Genomic DNA, 16823 nt, shown 5'->3' with positions numbered 1-16823 from the left:
TAATGAGGGAGACAGTGCCCGGGTCCGACCCACGGCCCCTTGGCCACGTGCCTCTGCTCTGAAAGAGGCCTGGGCAAGCCCTTGTGTGTGTGTGTGTGTGTGTGTGTTTGTGCATGTGTGTGGGCGTGTTCGCTGTAAACATCTGCCACCAGTCATACTTACTAAGACATTATGTTAGGGTTCTTCTTCCACACTTAAGCCTGTATGCCTTATTTAAGAACAAATAAGGTCATAAATAAGCCAATATAATGTCTGTTAGCAAAACGCTTCAAATAATAACCAAAAATAACACTGTTTAAGTCTAAAATGTAGATGCTCCACTCTGTAGTGGCTAACATTATGTTAAAAGTGCTATTATGTTAAAAGTCTGAGTTAGAACGGGGAGGTGCACGCTGCTACATGTGACACGTGAGTGACACCAACACCTACAGGTCCTTCCATCAAATTATCCCAGCTCCCACACCTCTCACTCAACATTACCATGATAATTTCAATGTCAAAGATGTGGCGTGCACAAGGAACAGTGCTATTGTCTTGAGTTTCCTTGATTTTTTTTTTGTTACACCCCCTTAAAGAGAGAGAGAGAGAGAGGGAGAGAGAATGAGAGAACTCCTCATATAGCCCCTTGGTAGATTATAGATAATCAGTTTGGAGAGCGATCCGATCGGATGAGGAGCCCAAGCTATCCCAAGAGCGTGTGTGTGTGTATGTGTGTGTGTATGTGTGTGTGTGTATGCCGGATAGTGTTTGTGTGAGTGTGTTGCTACTGGATCAGTGTAATGCTCTTGGAGGAGCCCACTCATGTGATGGGATTCACAAAGAGCCACTTCTCTCCAAGCCCTGATAATGTGAGTATAGCACGGGCCACCGCGCAACACTTCTTCTTCGTGGGTTTTAGTGTGTGTGTAAGAGAGAGGGAGAGTGAGTGTGTGAGTGCTTTTAGGTCCTGTAGAACTGCATGATGTGGTGTCTGTTAGATGTGCTGCACTCTGCACTGAGAGCACAGCCCTCTTCATTTAGATAATGCAGGTAATGTGGAAAGTGAATATATTACAGGAGCAGAAGGGAAAAAGGGTTTTCCTTTTCTAGCAGTGCTGTATTCAGAGTAGCTGAGGGCTGTTTTGCATGCAATTAGTTTCTTCTTTGCACTTCAAGTGATTTTGATGGAACACTGTGATTTGTTGCAATTAACAGGGCCGGCTAAGTAGGCAAAACAGGAGGATGAAATTAATACTTACAGCGAGTTTCAATTTTATGTTATGAGAAAAAGCAATATTTAATTGACATTTTAAAAAGTACTTTGTTTAAAAAATATTTTTAAAACAAAGTTAACAATAGATTTAGTGAGGCAAATTTGTGAGATGAATTTTTTTTTTCAGACAGATTGTAATATGCTCCAATCCTTACGCTCTAATCCTCCAAATGATTTTAAAGTATTACTCTTTATCAATATTAAAAAAAAAACAGTAAAAATGTTTGAGATCCTCTGCTTCTTAAAATCTCAGTAAAGACTTGTGTGTATAAATAGGACATTGTTTAGAGGCAACACTAAATAATGCAACTTAAAAGCTAAAGAGGGAATTTCTCACCCCACATACCACTAACGCAAACTGCTGAGTCCTTTGATGGTGAGCATCTATAGAAAAGTAACACCTACGCAAACTCAGTAAGAAAAACAGCCTCCCACTCGATAAAGAGAGAACAATTCGTGTTGTTGCGGACTCTCCCACGGCTTGTCTTTAGATCTTAGCTGGTGCTGGAGCAGGTTGGTGTCCATTCACTCTTCTTTGACGGAGCTCATCTGAATATTGTGGGTGGAACTTGACAGGTTGCTTTATGCTGCCTTGTCATATGCCTGACCGGCGTTTCGCGGCATTCCGCTCCCATTGCGGTTTTCTCTTTCCCATCTCGGCCTGCTCTCCTCTCTCATGTAGAAATAATGCTCGTGACCTCCTTTGTGTATCAACGCAGAGGTTTTTGTGTTGACTCAGTGTGGTGATTCACAACACAAAATAGCAAATTGTTCGTTTTTACTGGATTTCTAGGGGAACACTGACAAAGAGCTTTTTTGTTAATTCTTTTCTGAATAGCATAAAAGTCACACACTGTACAAGAGCGCTCATCATTAACAGACACAAGAGGAGGACATACTGATGTTGCATGCAGGTGTGCTGATGAATTATCGCATTCAAGGCCATCATAGTCAGTGTGCTTGTTATGGCAACCGAAAAATGAAAATGGCTATGTAAGAGAGAATGAACAAAACAAAACAAAACAAAACAAAAAAAAAGGAAACACGCACAAGGGCAGGAGTGAGGGGGAAAAGGTCATTTGATATATCCTCATATGCAGGAGTCGTTTGACCCCACGTGACCCTGAGCACATACAGAAGTGAAAGCTCCTGAATTCAGCGGCTGCTTGCCGTGGGCGGCCAGCACACTGAGTCCCATCATTCCCGCCAGGGTCGGCCATATCCCAGCAGCCAATGGGCACTGGGCTGTACCAGCCCGCTGCGCCAAGCTGCACCACTTCTGCAATGTGTGCAAACATTTTTGCATCTGTGGGTGTGCAACAAAGGACAAGAGCATCTCAAGAAGCTTCCTTCTTTCCTCTGTGGGGGAGGATGCAAGAATCCCTAAAAATGTGAAACATTCTGCTTCAACAATTAACGGCAAAAGATCGTCGCTGTTCTGGGCTGACTTGAGAGCTTTTGTGTCTCTTCAAGTTGTCATATAGCCACAATTATCCATTGAGAACAAACGGTGCTGTGGGTCTTACAATGGAGTTTGCAATTATAGCAGCTGTAAAATGTGAAAGGGTCGGTTCATGGCCCGTGGCGATGACTGATAACAGCATCTTGATCTCTTGCTCAGTAGGGTGGATTTATTCCGCATTCATTATGCACCTGCATAACCCACCACTCACTCACATTGTAGATGGCCAATCTTGTTGTAGCTCATAAAGCAAGAATCATTTACATGTAAAACTCAAATTCTCGCTCAACCCAGTGCTGTCCTGACCATTGGAGGTTTGTCTATGGCTGGTGCCCTGCGTGACGCCTCGCTATTAATACAGGCTTTAAAAACCAGCCTGGCTTCATTACCTACCCCCTCATTATGGAGGTTCAGGTACTGGGACAACGTTTAGAGGACTTCCCCCATTAACAACGGCTGACGCGTGGCCCTAATCGGCCTGACCAGAGCTGCTCTGTCACCCGCCTGTCACATTACCGTTTATTCACACCCGCCTCGCCTGGGCTGAAAAATGCCTCTTTGGTTCTAAACGTCTCTGGGAGAGGATGTAAATGTGACATGTCAGTGGCTCAGGCTCACTATCGAGCGGCAAGGGTGATTTGCGGAGCTGCTCTCCAGTCGATATCCAGCAAGGTGTCATTATGACGATGTGGTGAACACGACCTCTTAACTAATCGCTGGGCCTGGTGACAGAGGTGATGAAAAAATGCAGCTCAGTGCAGTGCAGGCTGGAGGAGAACCCAGACAGGAAAAGGATGGAAATGATGGTAAATCACAGGCTTAAGCACAGCAGTAGGAGGCAGATTTCTCAGTTCAGATTTACTGTAGAAATTGTGGCAACTTTGCAAACACAATTAGACACACGTGGTCGTGCCTTTTCTACTAAACTTCACCATGGTCAGAGTAGAATTAATCAGACTTTCCGTATACTTATATGTTCATACATATATACTCTGTTGGGCTTTTCCCTTGTTTAATTCAAAAACGCCTACACCAAGAGCAAAGCAAGACACCAAGCAGGCTGTTTTTTGGCTCTGATAGTATTTGATACCATCTGAGCAACACCAACCCACGAGCGCAGAACCGATGCAGTGACAACAGATGGCTCCATTTGTACCATGGTTAAAAATCGTTATGACGCCATGGTGTCCTGAGTTGTATTAAGAATCATGACCTGTTCATCAACGATGGCTCTTGATGATGACAGCAACACCCCTACAAAAATAACCATTGCTTGTATGGGTGGTGACAAAAATACATGTGACTGAGCAAGATCAAACAAGATGGCTGGTGATATTTTGTTTGAAATAAAGCTCTGAGGTTTCCTGTGTTCTAAACATATACAGGCTTCCACTGATGGGTTAGATAATTGTGTAGTCGCAGAAAACAACACTACAGGAACTTGCACATGAAGAACTACATCACTATAAAATTCCCCCCAAAATGAACCTGTTTAGATAATATCCACATAACAACACTTCAAAGACATGCTCTGATCTTATATCAACCCATTCTTAAAAGATATCATAAATCAAGAATTTTTATCAAAGATAATATTAAAGTCAGTCAGATGCAACACAGCATAGGCTTCTTTGAACTAACCCCACAATTCTGACTTTATTTTCCATTACGTTTCTGGTCAGGCAATGTTGGACATAAATTTAACCGTCCCATTTCATCGTCCCTGTTCCACTCCTTTAATGTTGCTTAAAAGTGAGCATGAAAGTGAAATCTGCCACTGACTAAGCACAGAAGTGACATTCATACTATTACAGCTGAGGTCATACACATCAAACTTCTCAGAGCATGACTGATCCAGGGTCAGCGTTTGCCTTTTATATCTTAAAGTACAGGATTGTGTGATGAGTGGAGAGCTGACCCCTCATCAGAGTAAAGACCTCTGAAGACCTCTGATTAGAAATGTGTGGTGGCTGGAGTTTATTGGAACTTTCATAAATTCTCACTGCAGTTTACTGGTATTTACACAGATTTTTTTTATATGAACCCATAAAACAATTAAAACTATTCATCTAGAACTTATTTTTCTCCCATTTTTCCTATTTTTTTTTGTTACTTCAAATACCAGAGAATGTTAAATATTTTTACATCGATTTCAGCACAGTGATGTTATGAGCAATGAAAAATAAAAACGTTAAGAGCTGTAATACTGATATTATGCAAAGCTTCCCATAATTCATTTTTGTCAGCCTGGAAAATTTCAAATACTAGGCTATGATTGTTGCTAATACCTCTACATATGAGTCACTGCTGTAAATACATGAATAAATGATTAGCATTAAACACATTGTGAACAGAACAAGAAGCTTAGCTGCTCCAGGTGTTAAATGGATTTCTTGTGGTTTGTATAAATATATACACCAAAACATACAATATATACATTATATATCTAAAAATATATACAATAAAGAGGAAAACTTCAAACAGACATATAAGCCGTGGCATAAATCTCAGCCATGAACATATTTCCACGACTTGCTTGTTTCTCCAACTTGCTCTTGCTAAGCATGTGGTTATCTGCCCCACATCTAACCTGCGCCTACATCCACGTGCCCTGAGGTGCGAGGAGTACGAGTCAGCATCTCCTACCTGTATCCAAACCTGAACCGTTATAAGAAAAACCACAAGCCAGAGTGCAAAAGGGCAACTTCAACCACAACACAAGGTGTTCCATAACTTTCTTGAGGTGCCAGAGGCTGGGCAGAGTGTAAATGGAGTACACTGCCCCCTAGTGAGGAATGTCAGGGGTCTGCATTATTTCCCCTCCATGTCCAGAGTTAGGATCTCTGTGGGTTTAATCTTGTCATGAGAAATGTACTTGTGTTTTCTTTATAGAAAAATGCACAACAATGTTACATGGACTTACAGGGGTGAATTACTACCTACAGTGTTTACTTGTGGACTTTTGTGCTACAGATTGCGCTGTTAATTGTGGATTTTTGTGTACAGAAAGAAAAATTCAGCAAGAATGTTGCCTATCTTATTTTCACTCCTCTTTTCTTTCTGGGGTCATTTATTCATTTATTTCCTTTATTCACTGACTATTTTAGATTTTGCTCCCAATAACTTTTACTATGTACTACATAATTTATGACAATATGTATGGCATATTTCATATGTCAACCGTATGTAAGTTTGTCTATATAATAAGACTCTCCCCCAGAAAAAAAGGGTACTAAGCTATACCCTTCCTTGTCGCTAGGATGGTACCATAATGTCCACATCTAGAAAAGTGCATGTAAAGCTTTACTCTAAAAGGTAATCATGCGCCATAAATCATTTTTAAAGGTGCACTATATCCACTTTCCGTGGTGAAGGATGCGTAATAAAGGTACAGAACATGTACCCTGAGGGCGACAAGGAAAAATACAGTTTAGTACCTATATTTCCAAAAGTATAAGATCACATGAGTTTAGAATTTGCTATTTATCGTTTAGATTATAGGCTGTTGATTAAGGCTAATAAGATTGTATAGTATATATTATGTGAAAGCGCCATGCAATAGCCACAACAGACTTTATTTGCTCAAAGGCGAATTTATTATTTATTTATTTATTTTTATTATTACTGAATTGCCGTGTCCAAAAACCAAAATGCCCCTAGCAATGTTGATGCATTTTGCCTGTAGTTCAGCTTCTGTTAGGGTTATTTAGCGCAAAGTGGATGAACTGAAAGGTTAATGTAAAGCCGATATTAGACCTGTATGATGCGCTGTGCATGGATGAGTCTACAATACGCATAATGCGTACTGGCATTAGGGCAACTTATCCTCATTTTTATTACCAGGATTATCTGTTTAGAAACTGACATTCAGTATAGCACACCTTATAGTGCACTAAATACAGCACTCACACCACATATAATCAATCTCCTGTATAAAACAGTCCTGCGTAAAAACGACAAAATCCTTACAACCCTCTGCATGTAAGGGGTTAACATTAATCAGCTATATATTCTGGCCTTGCATTAACACTGCATGTGTGGAAAAGAGAATAATGACCTATAGTGCACTCTATATTGCTCTGTAGGCTGTAACACACTCTGTATTGCAGTAGGCCTGTAGTGTACAGTGTGACTGTACATGCTGTACATGTCTGGTTCCTTTATTCGTTTATGTGTGTCATGTTTTCTGTGCTGGTCTTGTCATGGGCTTCAATTCCTCCCCCATGGCCTTCCTCCTCCAGATAAGTTTCTAAACCCACGGGGGAAATTTCACCCCAAACATAGTGTGTCTGCTCGAGTCGCATCTTATAAACCTTACAACAACGGAACATTTCTCTTTAGCCTATATTTAGAGCCATGGTCAATTTGGGGCTACTTTGGAAAATTGTGGTCTGTGTAGTTTTGGAACAAACCATGAGATGCAATCAAACAAAAACAAATTTGTACCATCAGTGGGCCTATAGCTGACCCATAAACATGATGGGGTTTATTTGGAATATCTTTCAATCTGTTTGTGAGTTTCTGTAACAAACCACTAGAGGGCAATCAGCTAAAAGTATACAAATAATAATAATAATAATAATAATAATAATAATAATAATAATAATAATAATAATAATAATGAGTCAGATAATAACCTATGAAGAAAATACTGTGGAATAATGTGCCCTTAATAAAAGTAGTAAATTATGAATGATGTGATGATTATGGCAACACATGGCGAACCATAAGATCAATAAAGCTGAATGTTCCAGCTGAACACTAAATATAGAATAGAGTTACTAAAAACGCGTTTCCCTCTTTCCAACAACACACCACTGGCTATTCAAATAGCTCTAACACTTTCCGACAGTAAGACAGCAAAGCTAGAAATTCCGTGATTGTGCGTCTCATTTGTTTGTGGTTTTAAATCGGCTCCTTTTTGCTCGGCAGAATTCGTCAGTTTCCGATGCTCATGCTCCGGAATAAGTCTCATCCATATATGTACGCAGAGGCGTGGTTTCATTCACCGGATAAAAAAGCCATGTATGGGGTTGAAGAGAAACCGGAATTCCTGATTCAGAGTGATACATGCACCCGAACCTGTCGATTTCTTTTCATTTAGTAAACTACATATGTGTCACTTTTATTCTGGGACTGAGTGGTGCTTTTTTGCGCACCAGAAAATGTTCACGTTAAAACTATTTTGTTTGCATGCAAACTTTTCTTCTTTTCAACCCGGAATAAGTGCGGGCTGTAGCAATTTTCCTACCGCTGGCCCATCGGTGTAAGCAAAAGAGCGAAGTCTCCATTGACAACTATCGCTTGGTTCGTCACAAGGCCGCACAGCCAATCAGATCTCGCGACTCCACTGTTCCTTATATGGTCAGTGACGTAACGGTACATCAATGGCTCTCCATAAATACACACATAGTACCAATAAGAGGCGCCGTGAGGGTCTGTCATTCAACAAAACACACACAGCCTGATGAGAGGCTCGCTTTCCTGGTCACATTTGAGTGAGCGCTAAACACTCCCTAGGTTAAGTGACAGCCCTGCTGATGTGAGTTTAGTGTCAGAGGTGAAAAAGCAGAGGGTCATCCGCACGCAAACACAAACACTTCTCTCGCGACTGAACGATGACCGCTAAAACTTTGGAGAAAAGCCCTGTCACTCTCGGCGGCTTCGTGCACCCGCTGTCCGAGAGCATCTACTCACTGGACGACACCACACCGCTGCCAGCCTCGGTCGCAATTTTTCCAAACAGTGATCTAGGTGGACATTACGACCCAATAAATGGACTTTCAGCAGGTAAGCTGAGCTTCGGGTGCGCGCACCCTCCTACTTGTTTTCGCTGTCACGTGTTCCTAAAGAGCTTTTAAAAACACAAGTTTTATAAATACGTTTCATATGTTAAAGGTGGTATTTGCTGTATTGTCGACTTGATGTGTAAGTGCTTATGGCTTTGACTGGAACTGCATCGCAACTCGTTTTGCTCGTGCGTAAAATGCAACTTCCCAAGCGCGCACGAATTCCTCGTGTGTGCATAAGACGTGCTCCTATTAACAGCATTGTTTATTTTCCCTTTCTTGCAGATGGCTTGGTTAGCGGGGATATGAGCGCAGAGAAGCGCGCCGTCGACCTGCCCTACTCCAGCAGCTTCGCGCAGCCGGCTGGTCCTCGCAGTCAGACGTTTACCTACATGGGCAAGTTCTCCATCGACTCCCAGTATCCGGGCAACTGGAACCCAGAGGGCGTGATCAACATCGTGAGCGCGGGCATCCTGGGCATGACCCAGGCCTCATCGGCGTCCTCTTCGCCGTCCTCCTCCTCCTCGGTGTCTCCCGCTCACTTCTCCAGCACGCTCAGCTGCACGGTGGCTCAGGGCCAGACGGACATGGAGCAGCAGCACATCTACTCCCCTCCTCCGCCCTATTCGGGCTGCGCGGAGGTCTACCAGGACCCGTCCGCATTCCTCTCCACCTCCACGTGCCCCATCTCCTCGTACCCGCCGCCGGCCTACTCCTCTCCTAAACCGAGCGCTGATGCCGGCCTCTTCCCCATCCTCCCGGACTACACCGGCTTTTTCCAGCCCCCGTGCCAGCGGGACGTGCAGTCCATCCCCGAGCGCAAACCTTTTGCGTGCCCTCTAGAGCCTTTCCGGGTGCCGCCGCCTCTTACGCCACTGAACACAATTAGGAACTTCACTTTGGCTGCACCGGTGGCCGAGGGAGCACGCTTACCCGCCGCTTACAGCCCGCAGAACCTGCCACTGAGGCCCATCCTGCGCCCGCGGAAATACCCGAACAGGCCCAGCAAAACGCCCGTGCACGAGCGCCCGTATCCATGCCCGGCTGAGGGCTGCGACCGGCGCTTCTCGCGCTCTGACGAGCTCACCCGGCACATCCGCATCCACACGGGCCACAAGCCCTTCCAGTGTCGCATCTGCATGCGGAACTTCAGCCGCAGCGACCACCTGACCACACACATCCGCACGCACACCGGCGAGAAGCCTTTCGCCTGCGACTACTGCGGCCGCAAATTCGCGCGCAGCGACGAAAGAAAGAGGCACACCAAGATCCACCTGAGGCAGAAGGACAGGAAAGCCACGGTGTCCTCATCCTCCTCTTCCTCCTCGGTTCCCGCCGGTGGCTCAAACTCCACGTCCGGAATCAGCCAATGAGGAACCGCGGCGCGCAACCACGACTAGGAAACGGTCGCGATGGTAACCGAGCACGCGCAGCCAAATCCTCAGCACCGAACTGAGTTAAGTCATCATACAGTGTTTACTTTGCAGGTGCACATGGACAGGTGTAAACAAATCAGGTGTTCAATTCAAAGCAAAAAACGGGAAATGACCTGAAATCACTTTGGATGAGGGACACTAACAGTGCGCGTCCTCGAATGGCACGCTGTTTTTCTGACTTTCTCAGTCACATGTTGACTGATCAAACGCACTTTGTTTGTATATTTAGGTTAAATAATTTAATGGAATAACCTTAAACAGCATGTGGGAGTGTACGTATTCTACTGACAGTGTGAGATGTCCGTGTTGGCCACATGAGAGAGTGGGCTTTAATGCTAAAGCCGCTTTCTGCAATAAGTCGGAACAGTTAATCTAATGTGTGAGATGAATCTAACTCTCTCTTTCCTCCTGTTTATTGTGCCTTCGTCCGTTCTTTTATTGTACATAACTGCATATGTGCGGAGGCATTTAAACAGTGTACAGTGGATCCTTTAATAAGTTTTTTTTTTTTTTGAAAAAAAAAAAATCTCTATTTTTGTACAACTTGTTTGGTGTTGCATTGTTCCATGGTGGCTAAAAAAAGTAAATGTAAATAATAGATCTCATTGTTTTGTGAATGTCATATATAATTGGAATGAAATAACTAACGCAGGTTAGTAACTTTCTGTCATCATTAAAAAAAAACATAATCAATAAAACCCAAAGTCTGAAATGTTTGTTGCAAGCTAAAATTCATTTTCATATTCACATTACATATTATATAGCAGTAGGAAAGTCTGATGTACACCTGAATAGGAAATTCCCAATTTCACACCAGTCAGATCTGACTCACTGTCTCACAAGGACACACACCCACATACCCACCCACCCACACACACATATACAAACATTACACACATTACATTATCCTTGTAATGCAGCAAACTAATGCCATGCCTACACTTAACCTTAAGCTTAACCTCAGAAACCAAAAGGATGCCTTTTTGCTCTTTTAGTTTATTTACACAGTGTCCCAAAAGTCTCCATATATAGGGATCTATGCTTGCCAGCACCACATAGGTTGTGCCTTCATCAGTGGATGTTCGGATATCCACTTCTCAGTTGGTCCGCAACACTTCCAGTCTTTCTGAATTTGTTAATATGTTTGGCAAGAGTGTCGTGTGTTATGTGCTTACCATTTTTCCTGTTAAAGTCCATCGCAACCTTGTGACAGCTTCCCGATCCAGCCATGAAAATGATTTCAATAAGTTCTTCATTTGTCAAAGGCATTCTTAAAGGTTATATATATATATAGATAGATAGATAGATAGATAGATGGATAGATAAACTATGTATGAAAAGCTTTGGAAGACATTTTGCTAATAAGTGTTAATTTCTACTATGTATGGAGACTTTTGGGACATCCCGTATTTATTTATTTTTAAAAAAAAATGCAGTTCTTTAGTACAAAAGCTGCATTTACTTTGTGGGGATGAGCCAAATGTCCTCACAAGGTCAAAAGTGACAGCTATTCCTATCCTTGTGGGACATTTGGTACTCATCAGGATATAAAACATACCAAGACACACACACACTGTCAGCTTTTCAGTAGGCTCCTGACATTGTGTACAGCGTGTGTTAATAATATTAATATATGCTGATATTTCCTGAATTATTCGGTAAACAATGTTGTGTGTTAATGGGTGGAGGGATGGACAAGGTGTCAGAGCTCATTCCTTCTTTCACTGGATTTGTTTCCAAGATTTGCTTAAGATTTACTTTAAAATGATAACCGTACTATCTTTACATCTATCTTTCTATCTTTCTTTGAGTTCAGTCACTTCCGAGGATTTCAGATTAACACAGTGCAAAAGCACCCGTGAGATTTCCAGGGAGCTTCATATGCATGTTGTTCTCCGGTAATCTGAAGAGAAGTGTATTTTTTTTAATGACTTTAATTAGGCTGTTTATATTTTTAATCTTTGTAAACATCCCAGTCAGGCCACTATCTGTCCCATCTATTTTGTCTGTCTATGACATTTGGTGGTCTTATATGATCCACAAAATGAAAGAAAAAGAGAAGTAAATGTTCTCTATGTAAATAAACATGACTTTATAAAGAACTGTCTGTGGATTTCATTAGCTCATGAGAAGTGGAAAGAGGGATTGTTGTGACCTGTCTGTGGTTAAAAAAAAAATCACACCTGCAGAGGTGGGGACAGTCCCTGGCTTACAGCAGGAAGTTGTATTGTTGATGGCATCCAAATATATAAGGATGTGTGATGAGAAACAGAGGTCAATACATCACTGATGTAATAAAATGCTGTTTGGAAGTTACTATGATATAATATCTAAAAAAAGTAAGTAAGAATATGTTCACACAAAGTACAAATGCACACGGACTTCAGCAATAATATGGATCTTAAGAAAATATTATTCATCTAGGTTTAATGCAATGTAAAGATGCTCATGCTCAGCTTAGGCTGAATAAAACCTAATCTACTGTATATTGAAAGAATTACTGCAAGCCCATCACACAGATCTGCGTCTCTGTAGACCACATATCGTTCAAGCTTTTAAAGTAGGACAGCCATAGAATAATGAAAAATCATTTTCAGCATGTCATCTAACAAAATGTCCTTGTTTCACTCGAGCTATGGACTGGAGCCAGCACTCAGAGGAACCTCGGCGCAATCTTCAGACTGACAATTACATGCAATTACTGTCCAAAGAGCCCGAAATCAGATTACTGAACCCCAAGATGGTCTGAACAGTAGCACGCTTAAACTTAGCACAAGAAAGCCTCAAAGAACATAAGAAGTTTTATTCAGTTCACAGAAGCTGATGTACAAACTCAGAACAGGACATAAACGCATTAAATTATGAAGGTATGTGCTAGGATCCTATTTGTCCCTTTCACACAAAAAATTCATACCATTTATTTTTACATTTTATTTTACAGCTTGACAAAAATTGGTATATGTCTTGATTTATTTATTACTGAAAAAAAAGATCATAAACTCAAACAACTGGACAAATCCCAAACCAAGGATATGTAAATACAGGTTACTAAAGGTAGCACAAATAGGCCCAGGCATGACATTCCATTCAGCGCAGATTGTATACATGATTTCAAAACAGAGATCATCAGGATTGATCAAATACAAGCCAGTCAGCCTCAGCTATAAGAACTATTGCTCAATGATGCAGAGTTTACTATAGATTACCTCCTCCTCAATATCTATGCCATGACTAACCAGCTTCCCCCTTTTTTTTTTTTTTTTTAAAAATACTATTCATGCAGTCAGCAATAATCACACCACCCATGACAGCTCACAGACAATTCATAATGACAAAGTCAAAGAAAGGAGGAGAAGTCAGTTTACACGCAATGCTACAATTATGCAACAAATGTTCACAAAACGCCATAGCGGGCATGAGAAATGCAAATCTCATTTACATACTGCAGTCACCGCAAGTGCTACTTGAACTAAAGAGAATGAAATCCTGGCAAAATCAAGGATTTCCCCTTTCTGATTATAATTAGGCTACAGTTGGTGAATAATCTATTGTTTTCTTTCTTCATGTGAGATAGTACTGAACACAGAATATTTGAGACCAGAAAAAATGGAGTGTCTTATAAACATTTTAATTGTGTTTTAAAATCAGAATATAATCCATAATCAAGAATACACATAACAGATTGTACAAACTTAAATAAATATAGTACAAGTAATTAACAGAAGCTACATATGTAGTGTGAACTTAGAAGAGCATACGCTTTTAAGGCAAGACTACATTCAATATTTTATCAGAAAGGCCACAGATGTTTTAAAGGTAAAATGTCAATATTATATAGAAAATGTTACTAACTCACGGGTCACTGAGATTATTTGAATATTATCAGGAATGTACTGTATAGATGGGAGCAAATTGTTCTTAGAAACACAGTAAATCTTGGTACATGTCACAGTTTAGGATTTTTTCCTGCTCTGATACACCTGACTCAAATATTCGTCTTACTAACACGTTCATACAGATGTCAGAGCATGAAAAATAAAATAAATTGAGCATTGTAGGGACACAGGACTGAGAAACACTGGGCAGATGCTTAGAAATACACCTCTGTACTAGAACCTTCTCAGAAATAAAGTTTTTTTTTTTTCATCTTTATACCTTTAAAATATTTTAAGATACATAACTGGATGTTAATGACCACTTTTAATGTAAAAGCTAATTAAAGGCACACCACATGGAAGTTCCCAGGTGAAAGACACACAGTAAAGGTACAAAGATGTACCCTTTATGGGACAACACCAGCGACAATGAAAACTACAATTTGGTACCTTATTGACAGTATACTGACCTTTTTTAATACTATTACAGAAGGTTAAATGTGTTGGTGTGCGCTCTGACTGAACACGGAAACACCGGATAAGTGTCTGTCCCACAAACATAAATAACTTTGGTCAAAATGCCTTTCTGCCAGTTTTTAGTCAACAGGATCTCATTCAAGTAGTATGATAAGATGCAAAGGTTGAGGTTAGGGTTTAGTTAGTGTTTATATCTTTAAAAAAATTTAATGTGAAGTTAAATGACATGCAACCATATCGCCCTTCACTCATTTGAATTTCTATGAATTACTAATGAATGCTTTAACCATGTCATAAATGTTAAAAAGTGCATTGCAATTGTAATATGTAGCGATTCAATGACAATATGAGGGGTGAAGGATATGTGCTTAATTAATTACTGTATCAGGATAAAGGATTTTTTTTCCCAGAAAATACTGGCTTTTTGTCTAAAGTTTAAAACACTGACAAAGTGCACATTTCATTTAAAAAAAAAAAAAAAAGGATTTAAACAGATTATCGATTCTGTAAACAACAACCGGTAGTGTTTCACTGTCACAGTTATAACTGAATTAATAAGATGTTATGTCACATGAACAATTATTAAATTGTCCCTTATTTAAATTGTTCAATGCTGTTAATACTGTTCACTGTGTTGTTTGTTTTGAACTTGTGAAAAAGTCACAGCAACATTAAATACCAGGATAGGAGATATCAAATACATATTTGCCACTTCGCCCAACTCTACGCAACAATGGTACACTCTGTAGAAGAAAGTCGTACTAAGCTGTACCGTTCCCTGTCGCTCAGGTGTTAAGCTCCAGGGGGTATATTTTGTACCTTTCACTTTTACACCTTTAAAAATGATTTAAATGGACCACAATTAGTTTTTAGAGCGAGGTTTTAAAGATACACTACATGCACCTGTCTAGGTAAGTTTCATACTAGAGGAATACATACTAATGGTATAATGAAGGTGAGTGTATCATGCCAGTGAGAAGGAAAGGTACAGTTTAGTACTCTTTTTTTCTGAAAGCATATTTTGTGCATCAAGGATCCAATGTCACTGGGTTGTCTGATTGTTTGCACTATTTCTATCCCAATCACAGTTCTTCATTTACTATAAACCTTCTGTAACTTTGACAAATTAGCCTTCATCTCTCATGCCAGACAGTACATACGCCCAACAGTTCAGTAAGGCGTTCCTACACGGTAACTTTAGGGCCAGGGTAAGGCTCGCCCCCGCACCAGAACTCCTCCGGTTGGGGGATCTCTAAAAGCCAGGCGGTCTCTTCGCCCTGTTTATCGTCTCCGTTCTTGCTGGCCGTGCGTAACACTCGGTAGTAGTGACAGTCCCTGCCGTCATCCGGGTCGTACGGTGGTGCCAGGATGTCCAGGAAGGCGGCGGGTCCGTCGAGCGCGTCGATCTGGTGCAGGTTGTCCCTGAGGGGGCTCAGCACGCACGGCGCGCTCTGCTGCGTGAACTCACCGCTGGAGCGCAGCGCGGCCAGGCACACCGCGTCCTTCTGCACAGTCTCACTGCCAGCCCCGGACACGGTACCAGGGTCAGGATCTGGGTCAGGGGCCCCGTCTAGCTTGTCGAAGCAGCGGATTCGGACCTTGCCGTAGAGCACCTTGAGCATGCCGTTCATTCCCGGGTGGTCATGCAGAGGGATGGAGACGCCGCTCCGCAGCGCGAACACGCCCATGCTGAACGCCCGCGTCTCGCAGATGTGCATGTAGGTGACTGGAGCTCTGCGGCGCGCCCGCGTCCCCGAGCCTGAGCCCTTCCTCTTCGGCGGCGCGATGTTGAGGTCTGCGGCCCTGATGTCGCTCAGCAGCGCGCTCAGTTCCGCCAAGTTGGCCAGCAAATCTTTGCCGTCGTCGCAGTTTTTAAACGTAACCTGCGCTTGGGTTGCGATTTTCTGGATGAGTGAAGGCTTGCTGCTGTTCCGTGGCATTTTTCGCTTTGCGACACACAATAAAACCCAGGATGTTTCTTTCTTTCTTTTTTCTTTTAACGCCCAAAAACCAAAACAGCTGGCTAGCCAAAATTAGCGTCCAGATGTTGCCTCGTGCAATACCATGACATTCCCGACATCCGCAGCAAACACTGTAGGTCACGAAGTTAGCATTTAAAAAAGAAGGTGTAATTATTTATTGCTTTAATTTATGGTTGAAGATCTGCACAGCGGTTCCTTCCCCATCTCTCCTCAGGTCTACCAGTAGGCTAGTTCACGTCCGCTCCTACTGCGCATGCGTCAAAACGTGAAGCACAATGTGACTTGTAGTTTATTTACAGTTAAACGCTGCAGTTGAAAATTAGCCATATCTGTAAATATATAAGTTCACTAAAATACATTTTGTCACAAAGGTGGCTTCGCATGACGTAAAAGAAAAAGGGCTAGGGCTTTTAATTTAAGTATGATTATAAATTCACACCATTGTTGTACTACAATACCCAGAATTCCCCTCTCCCAGCTCTAGTCTCTGGTGAGCAGGGGGAGCACTGGGAGGACCGTCGGGCCATTCAACCCTGTCCCTTCCCCCCAT

At 41.9% G+C, this 16823-nt stretch overlaps 2 protein-coding genes across 3 annotated transcripts; one reads left to right on the top strand and one right to left on the bottom strand.

Moving 5' to 3' along the window:
• Positions 1-641: 641 nt before the first annotated feature.
• On the top strand, positions 642-12069 carry egr2b (early growth response 2b). Of its 2 annotated transcripts, none has more exons than XM_034309107.2 (2): positions 642-848; positions 8789-12069. In XM_034309107.2, exon 2 carries the CDS (start codon positions 8809-8811, stop codon positions 9874-9876), a length of 1068 nt encoding a protein of 355 aa, XP_034164998.1. In that variant the 5' UTR covers positions 642-848; positions 8789-8808; the 3' UTR covers positions 9877-12069. The 2 variants fall into 2 exon arrangements, with proteins under 2 accessions (XP_034164998.1, XP_026771277.1); XM_026915476.3 differs by lacking the exon at positions 642-848 and adding an exon at positions 7671-8504 and having other exon boundaries at positions 8789-12063.
• A 1482-nt stretch (positions 12070-13551) lies between these two features.
• Positions 13552-16510, bottom strand: adoa (2-aminoethanethiol (cysteamine) dioxygenase a). The gene has a single exon (XM_026914661.3). The coding sequence runs from the start codon at positions 16229-16231 to the stop codon at positions 15476-15478; it is 756 nt and encodes a 251-aa protein (XP_026770462.1). The 5' UTR covers positions 16232-16510; the 3' UTR covers positions 13552-15475.
• Positions 16511-16823: the final 313 nt, after the last annotated feature.

Source organism: Pangasianodon hypophthalmus, chromosome 12 (assembly GCF_027358585.1).
Source record: "Pangasianodon hypophthalmus isolate fPanHyp1 chromosome 12, fPanHyp1.pri, whole genome shotgun sequence".
NCBI classification, from domain to species: domain Eukaryota; kingdom Metazoa; phylum Chordata; class Actinopteri; order Siluriformes; family Pangasiidae; genus Pangasianodon; species Pangasianodon hypophthalmus.
The sequence above is the reverse complement of the archived record's forward strand: the minus strand, read 5'-3'. Positions and strand labels throughout refer to the sequence as shown.